Below are 7,820 nucleotides of genomic sequence, written 5' to 3' on the forward strand. Positions count from 1 at the left end.
GATCTTATTGGTTGTGTACCATGTAAATTGTAAATTAATGTGAAGAAAGATAAATTCATGAACTGCTAATCTTGAGGTGAGGAAAAATGGCATGAGCACTTGTTTGTACATATCTCGCAAGAACCTGAATCCACCAGAATAGCCGAAATATAAAAAAGCTCATAAGCGATTTGAAGGGTATAAAAGCATGAAGAACTACTAGCCCTCTCTCCAAGTATATTCACACTTTCGGCATTCATAGAAGATTGTCATGGGTTCATCTGCTGACCTAGTCTGCACTTGAATAAAACCAGCTTTATCATGACCGCACGTGGGGCAGCTCTCTGCAAGACAAGAACAGATCGGGAGTGTTTGTTATAAATGTCTGGATTGTCAAGAGAGAGTGGCATAAGTATCACCTCAACAAGGAATGTCAAAAGTATATCCATGATTTTGGACCATAGGAGTTGCAAGATATTCATAGAAGAATCAAGAAAAATACACCTATAGTAAGGATTGCATAACCACTGGGTGATTTCATTGCAAGTGTGTCACCAAGAGACACATGTTTCAGCAAGTGCAACATGAGACATGGATTTGCCAATTATAACCAAAGTTTTTAGAAGGAGCAGAGTAAAATGAAATAAACCTTTAGTTTCTTGAAAGTTCCTCCGGTCTTCTTTAGTAAAAATAGGATCTATTGTCTTCTTAACCAAGCGCACGTGTCTCTTTATCTTAACCTGTTAAAGAATATGTTTTATGCATACATATCAACAGCTGTAAGTACTGACATGTGTGTGTGTGTAGAACCACATTGACTTATTCAAGATCTCTAGTCACCTGGCTCTCTATGTTGCATACATAAGGGCATGTTGGACAGGTAAATCGGGCAGGGTGCCCCATCTGTGGCAACTCATAGAGTAGCATATTCCCACAAGTTGGGCAGAACTCCATTTAAGCTTCAGCTCAAACTACCTGCTGCATTGTATCAAAAGATCCATTAGAAAAAGGCGAAATGTGATCAATACCAAAAAGCCTACTTTACAATAGATTTGCTGCCGGATATCTTGTATCGATGGATAAAGATTGTTGCCAGAATCTGAACTGTTATCGACAGATGATTAACTCAACGTAAAGGATAGCATTTATTAACTCAAAATACATCACTGAAACAAAATGATCCAGAATCCAACCCCCTATTACAACAAATTCATATGCTTTGTCGCAAATGTGCAATAACCATCGATCAATTTGCAGACACGCATATAAAAGCTTTAGACAAAGCACTGAAAGCCAATGTACGAAACTCAAACATAATTTTGTGGAAATCGGTGGAGAATGACAGATCAATCGAAGTTGTAGTCAAATGGATTTCATTGATAGCATTCACAAAATAAGCAGACAATCAGGCTAGAAATAGAATGTGTAACAGAAAATTCAAACATTAAAATGTCCATCAATAAACACATCGAAATCTAATAATTGGTTACACAGGGTGACAGGGGAAGAGACAATGAGTTTATTCAAGAACTCTAGTCACCTGGCATTCACAAAATAAGCAGACAATCAGGCTAGAAATATAATGTGTAAAAGAAAATTCAAACATTAAAATGTCCATCAATAAACACATCGAAATCTAATCATTGGTTACACAGGGTGACAGGGGAAGAGACAATGAGCCTTGTGCTCAGAAATCCCAATTCATGATTTCATGTCAGTTTTTCATGTCGAACAGGTGATCACATCGATAAAGTTATCAAAACTTAGGTGAACCGGACGTCTGCTGCCATCATCGTATCTGGAAAGGAAGACTTGCATATCCAAGACTATATAGGAGGGCATCCCTCGATTCAGTGTATCAATTTTCCATTCCAATCCGGATAAAAAATTACCCCCAATTCCAAGTCATAAATTTTACCATCAAAATTGAGCATCACATAAAGGCAGTTGCTATGAAATACCCCCAATTCAAGTCACAAATTCTCGCCCGATGCAGTTTTCTCCTACTTTAATCTTTCAATTCTATGTTAGAATACAAAGAAATTAAAAAAAATATGTCTTACCAATTAATAACCTTTGTTGTGAAGCTTCAAGCTTCTAAACATATCAGGATGGAGAGAAGGAGGAGACGGAGGCGGGCTGTGGCTGGATGAAGCGTGAACGGCGAAGGAAACCGGCGAGGAGTAAGGGAGTATATGTGTGTTTGGGAAATATGGATTAAGAATTAACTAGGGCTTTGATTAAACATTCCTAACATTTCTCTTTCAAATTTAAAATAAGAACAAAAATAATTTATACATTTATATAATATCTTTAATTTTAAATTCAATTGAATTAAATTATAAATTATTTTCGTTATTAATAATGTTATTCTATTGCAATAAAGAGGAAACGATATGAATAATTTATGTTTCAAAGTAATTATACAATATTTAACAAAACAATTTTTTAAAATATGTTGATATTTAATTTATAATTTTATTATTTTTCTAAATTATTGAAGAATGATTAGTAAGTAATTTAATTTAAATTAAATTAATTAATATTTAGAAATTGATTTTCAACGTAAAATCTCAGAAACGTTCAATTATGCATTGTATGATGTTTAGTAGAACTACTAATGAAGTAGAGATGTTATGATCCGCTGGTGCTACATGCATATTTCTAAATTTTAGAGAAAAAAATATTGTTGTAACAACGAGATATATAAAATTTTATTCCAACTAACAAAATTTACATATACAATATTGATCTTACCAACTACACATTACAAAAGAATTTTAGTATACAAACAAGAAAGATCTGTCTTTACCAATGGCCAATCAGCAGTGATTTTGTTTTTGAGATAAACAGCAGTGGCCTTGAGTAACATAATCCCACTTAGAAAGGTGATTACCATCTAAACTTACATAAAAAAGAATGCTTTGATCAATAATGAGCTACTTACTATTCAGAAGTAAGAAGACTGATCATGGAGCACATTCAATTGAGCAAGTATTCTTGCTGCTAAAGATCTCAGCCTGCTTCCCCTTTGAGTCAAATCCACCAACGGCATATGAGCTGCATCTCCGTATTTCTGCTTATATTCAACTAATCGAAAAATCCTCTCCAAACAATTCATCACTTTCTCCTGCAGGCTAGCACAAGGGCTGCTGATCAGTCTGATCATAGCAGGGATTGCGTTGGCCTCGTCTAGCACCTTGCAACCGCTTTGCAGCAATTCGTTGTCGATTAGTGTCAGGAGGGCGTCTAGAGCTGCCTCACAGACTCCAGCATCTTCACTTCTGAGGGCACGGCTAAGTGGCTCGACTGCGCTAGCTTCTACTAGGCAAAATGAAGACTCAATCATACAAAGCCCATGGTGAACGGGGCAAGCTGCCTCAGGCAATGCAGAGAAGCACCAAAGGCTTTGGCGCCTTGAGATCTGTCTGGTTAGCCTCCGTGAGCTCTGTGAGAGATGACCGAGAGAAGTGGCTGCTCGTTTTACTGTCAAGCTGGTTCCCACCTCTAGCAACCGTACCAACGAGGGGATGGCTCCTGCTTCTGCTACTTTCTTTTGTAACTCCAGACTTTTTGGAGTGGTTAAACGGCATATAGCTCCCACTGCGTTCTCTAGAAGCTGAGGTTTTTGGTGTGCGCTGTTTCTATCATCGGAAAGAAAACCAAATATTGTTTGGAGATTGCGTGATTCCAGCAGCCACTCGGAGATTTGAGTGGATTCTGGGAGGCTAGCAATTGTGCCTAGTGCAGAGGCAGTCTCATCCTGGTTGTTTGAAGTATTGAGAATCTTGAGCAGTGATTCGATTGAATTTTGTGTCACATGCTCCAAAATTGTGTCTCCTTCAGCATCTTCGATCAAGCAGTCCAATAGCTTCACAGCATTTGCACGTAATGATATGGCATCATCGACCTCACATAGTCGAAATAAGGTTTGCACAGCTGAGCACTGCCAAGGAAATTTAATCAGGCAAAACTCATAATCAATCTTAATTATTATGAAGTTGAAATTGTCAAAATTTCCATAATGAGTAGAGATGTTTATCACTGTTTATCATCATAATTAAATAAGAAAGAAGATCTCTAAAGCATTTCTGGGATTTTAGGTGGCCTCAACTACTTCCAAAAAAGGAACAAAATAAAAGTGGCTTTAGCTTTATCTAAAGCGTTACTCACGCATTCTAAACTAAACTGCAGTACAGATACAAAAAATATTAGTATAATAAATTTGACTGCTTTAAAGCACTGGATTTGAGTAAAAACGCCACAACATCACTTGAATACAGGCCTGTTCTTATATTCTGACATGATAAACGTCATAAGATAGTGTCAAAATAATGGATCGGTTAAGACATGGAAGAATTTATATATATACTTGATGCATTTTGACAATCCTGATGATAGAGTTAGCAACACATCATATCACTATGTAAAAAGTCCTATGATCTGTCATTTTACTTAAAGCAGATATTTCAAACATGCAGCCATCTATAAATTGTACGAACGAACTCCCAATCCAGAATACTATGTCAAACAGAAAGGATATCCTATTATAATTTATTATCCATGCTCCTCTAAACATTATAAGGAGACCCAGAATAGTCTAAGGACTAAACGGTTTCCAATATTAAAAAATTAGAAGTTACCCTGTAGTAATGTTTTTACCTCTCTCAGTTTTGACTTGACAGTATCAGCAGATGGAGATCGACAAATTGCATGAAATGCCCGGAAAATCTCTTGCTGCAGAGCAGGGACTGTCATAGTACTGAAGGAAAAGAGTTCGGAAATATCATCACCAGTTTCCAACATCAAAACTGGTTCTGAATCAGAATCTTCTTTAGTTATGGTTGACTGAGCAAGATTCACAATAGTAGCTGCGACTAGCTCACGCAACCTCTGCAATGATGTCTGGCGGTAGAGGATGTCCAGGAACGGACGCACTGCACCTTTCTTTATTATCTCCTGCCCATTCTTTTGTAAGCTTGAAATATTGAGGAGGGCTTGAACTGCTACTATCTTCATTTCAACATCATCATGGGGAACTAAGTCAAGTAGCAAATCCAGTACACCGCATTCAACGAGGGATGCTTTTTTATGATCAGTCAATTCCATCTCCCCCAATGTTTTTGCCATTCTCATCTTAACCTGATCAGATCCTGTTAAGAACTCCCGCAGGTTATTTCAGAGAATAATATCTAACGTATTGAAAAATCAAAGCTAGAAAAGGACAAAGAAACACACCTGAAGAAAGACGTTCCAAAAGATATGTAAAATAGTTATTCTTCGCCATGAGGATAACATTGTCATCCGAGTACGAAAGGTTGTCCAAAACATTCCTCGCATCTCTGGCGGCTTGAAGGTCAGTATTGCTCAACATTGTTACCAGAAGAAGTATGCAACCCTGGACCTTCCCAATGCTATCGCGAACTGCTTCACATTTTGATAATTCCAGCAATAATGTTACAGCTAATTTTCCTTCCCCGATACGTCGCCCAAGAAACCGAACAATGTGTTCAATAGAACTCTCAACTGTGGCAATCCTTTCCTGAAAAATGCATCACGAGCAAAATGTAAAAAAATCACCATCGTCATATAGGCTATAAGGTGTAAATAGGTGGCGATATATAAGTACCTTAGCGTCGTCATTGTCCTTCACCAGCAAGCAAAGGACACAAAGAGCTTTATTCCTGATTTCTCGATTTTTGACACTAAGCAGTTTAACAAGAGTTGGTATGTAATTCTCCAAGATCAACCATTCTTTGTGGATTTCTCTCTGTTCACAAAGATCCTTGACCTGTCCGAGGCAATCAATCAGCTCTTCCTCACTGTCTGAGGAAAGCCGGGACTTGAGGGAAGCCACCATGATCATGTTATTTCGTTCCCTCCATTCTTCAATAGACTGCCTCAGAGTTTTATTAGGCCTAAGCATTGATATTTCTAATGGATTTGAAGTAATGGGACATGATGGCTCATCTGCCTCAGACAACCACCTCTCAATGGCACTCCTCTCGAAAGTATGCCCAGAAGGAGTCTCCACTGGATCAATCATAACCTCAGTGGTAATTGGGCAAATAAATGACATGAGAGGCTCTAATGGCTGCACCCCTAAAGATTTTCTCTTGTATAGGTATTTCCTTTCTTTATCATCAAGGGATGATGCTACATCTGCCCTCTCTAACAAAGCAATTATTTGATCCATCTGTATTGCTTCAGCCTTGTCTTTCATCGAGCTTAGATTGTCTATTTCACTCTTGAAATCATCAAATTCCTTTTTCAATGCCGAACGATCAGTTGAAACCCCAACAGCCTTTGCAATTGAGACCAACAAATCATTGGCATAGCTTCGATCAACATTCCTCTCCTGTATGCCTGACTCTATCTTCTCCAGAATATCTTCCTCGGCCATTGCAGCTCTGAACTCAGCATTCTGCATGTTCGTAATGAGCTGCTCAAAGTCATCCCTCATCTGTAAAGACATATTTAAAGATGCAAAAGGGATGCAATTGATCGCACGGACAATCTCTTTAGTGATTGCTTCAATTTGCTTAGCAATTGAGCGCGAATTCACCAAGAGGTAAAATCGGTTTCTTTCAGTACACTCCATGATCAGCTTGTTCCCCTCCCTCACCTGATGGTTGAGAATCTCAATGAAGTTCTCTATGCCTTCAGAGGAAGCAATGTGTCCCCTGTTCAATTCTTTCAAGAGAGGAACAAGCCCGTCCAAGTAAGACGAGAGTTTGATAAAACTTCTCTTGCCAACAAGGACATTTTCAGATGCAACCACAATCCCAATGATAGCCTCAATAATATGAGAAGCGGCGTCCATCAATGGACCAGCCGAATTGATCGCTACGTCCATCACCATATTCAGCAATCAGCCAGAGTCCACACAGTTGAAAGAAGCTCTACATAAAAGGTTCAGCTATCATCACATTTCAAGCACCTACATACATACATACATAATCAATGTCACTAAACCCTAACTGTACTCATCTATTCACCAATTAATTAATTAATTCTACTAATGAAATGACCCAAAAAAATTAAAACTCTAACAACACAGCTCGATTTGCAAGGGGGTTTATAACGAAAAATCAGATGTTTATAACGAAAACCGCAAACGCAATAATTCAATTGAAGACCATAAATATGTAGATAAGTCAACGGAGGAGGGGTTTAGAAGCTATAGAACAACTGACCTAGTAGACGACTTGATGATGGTTGCTCATCCAGGAGGAAGACGGGTGCGAGAAGATTGTAGCAGTGGAATTCGGTCTCAGCAAGACTAGTTGGAAAAGGTAACAGTCTTGCATGAAATGATGAGCTGAAATCGGATTTGTGTTGAATGAGTAGAAGGAAAAACTAAAAGATCCACGGAAAGAGGCCCAATAAATTTACCGCAAAATATTAACGACTTTGCTTACTAACAACTTACTTAGACGATTCTCTGTATCTGTAACGGTCTTGTTCCGGGTTGTTTCTCATTCGGGACACACTTCATTCATGTTTGCGGAAAATATTCGACTTCCAAAACCAAGATTTTCCACTTTGGATTTTTTTGAGGTCATTCACAACGCTGTTACTATACATAATCGTCCCTTAAAACACTATTTGCGGGCCCACTGTACTTTTTTACTCCATCCCTTAACTAAGGGACGGAACCTGCAATCCTCCGTCCCTTAACCGTCCCTTAAATTACTATTCATTCAATTTCATTTTTTTATTTTTTTTCCACCAAATTCAATTAATAAAAAACACTATTTCATTAAAAATAAAATAACATTACAACATAAAATAAAAATACAACTTAAAATTCAAAAAATAAAAAAAATACATAATTAAAA

The 7,820-nt window shown here is 37.8% G+C and overlaps 2 protein-coding genes across 5 annotated transcripts; both read right to left on the reverse strand.

Moving 5' to 3' along the window:
- Positions 1–52: 52 nt before the first annotated feature.
- LOC121798848 (DNA-directed RNA polymerase III subunit RPC10-like) lies at positions 53–2,224 on the reverse strand. Of its 2 annotated transcripts, none has more exons than XM_042198061.1 (4): positions 2,043–2,224; positions 820–954; positions 629–719; positions 53–323 (listed from the first exon to the last, which is right to left on the reverse strand). In XM_042198061.1, exons 2-4 carry the CDS (start codon positions 931–933, stop codon positions 199–201), a joined length of 330 nt encoding a protein of 109 aa, XP_042053995.1. In that variant the 5' UTR covers positions 934–954; positions 2,043–2,224; the 3' UTR covers positions 53–198. The 2 variants fall into 2 exon arrangements, with proteins under 2 accessions (XP_042053995.1, XP_042053994.1); XM_042198060.1 differs by having other exon boundaries at positions 820–957; positions 2,043–2,223.
- Positions 2,225–2,665: 441 nt separating this feature from the next.
- LOC121798849 (U-box domain-containing protein 43-like) lies at positions 2,666–7,459 on the reverse strand. 3 transcript variants are annotated; one of them, XM_042198063.1, is made up of 6 exons: positions 7,412–7,459; positions 7,176–7,300; positions 5,609–6,919; positions 5,218–5,521; positions 4,642–5,132; positions 2,666–3,925 (listed from the first exon to the last, which is right to left on the reverse strand). In XM_042198063.1, the coding sequence occupies exons 3-6, from the start codon at positions 6,839–6,841 to the stop codon at positions 2,930–2,932; spliced, it is 3,024 nt and encodes a 1,007-aa protein (XP_042053997.1). In that variant the 5' UTR covers positions 6,842–6,919; positions 7,176–7,300; positions 7,412–7,459; the 3' UTR covers positions 2,666–2,929. The 3 variants fall into 3 exon arrangements, with proteins under 3 accessions (XP_042053997.1, XP_042053999.1, XP_042053996.1); XM_042198065.1 differs by lacking the exon at positions 7,412–7,459 and having other exon boundaries at positions 5,609–6,881; positions 7,176–7,359; XM_042198062.1 differs by lacking the exon at positions 7,412–7,459 and having other exon boundaries at positions 7,176–7,359.
- Between the last annotated feature and the right edge of the window lie 361 nt (positions 7,460–7,820).

This window comes from Salvia splendens, chromosome 4 (assembly GCF_004379255.2).
Source record: "Salvia splendens isolate huo1 chromosome 4, SspV2, whole genome shotgun sequence".
Taxonomy (NCBI): Eukaryota; Viridiplantae; Streptophyta; class Magnoliopsida; order Lamiales; family Lamiaceae; genus Salvia; species Salvia splendens.

What these genes read in the sequence shown, in the direction of transcription:
- LOC121798848 (XM_042198061.1), bottom strand. Translation starts at nt 933, where the DNA reads ATGGAGTTCTGCCCAACTTGTGGGAATATGCTACTCTATGAGTTGCCA. An exon ending in TATGCAACATAGAGAGCCAG is followed by an intron (nt 720 to 819) that starts GTGACTAGAGAT and finishes ATTCTTTAACAG; the next exon opens with GTTAAGATAAAGAGACACGT. An exon ending in GAACTTTCAAGAAACTAAAG is followed by an intron (nt 324 to 628) that starts GTTTATTTCATT and finishes CTTGTCTTGCAG; the next exon opens with AGAGCTGCCCCACGTGCGGT.
- LOC121798849 (XM_042198063.1), bottom strand. Translation starts at nt 6,841, where the DNA reads ATGGTGATGGACGTAGCGATCAATTCGGCTGGTCCATTGATGGACGCC. An exon ending in AGGACAATGACGACGCTAAG is followed by an intron (nt 5,522 to 5,608) that starts GTACTTATATAT and finishes TGCATTTTTCAG; the next exon opens with GAAAGGATTGCCACAGTTGA. An exon ending in TTTGGAACGTCTTTCTTCAG is followed by an intron (nt 5,133 to 5,217) that starts GTGTGTTTCTTT and finishes AGTTCTTAACAG; the next exon opens with GATCTGATCAGGTTAAGATG.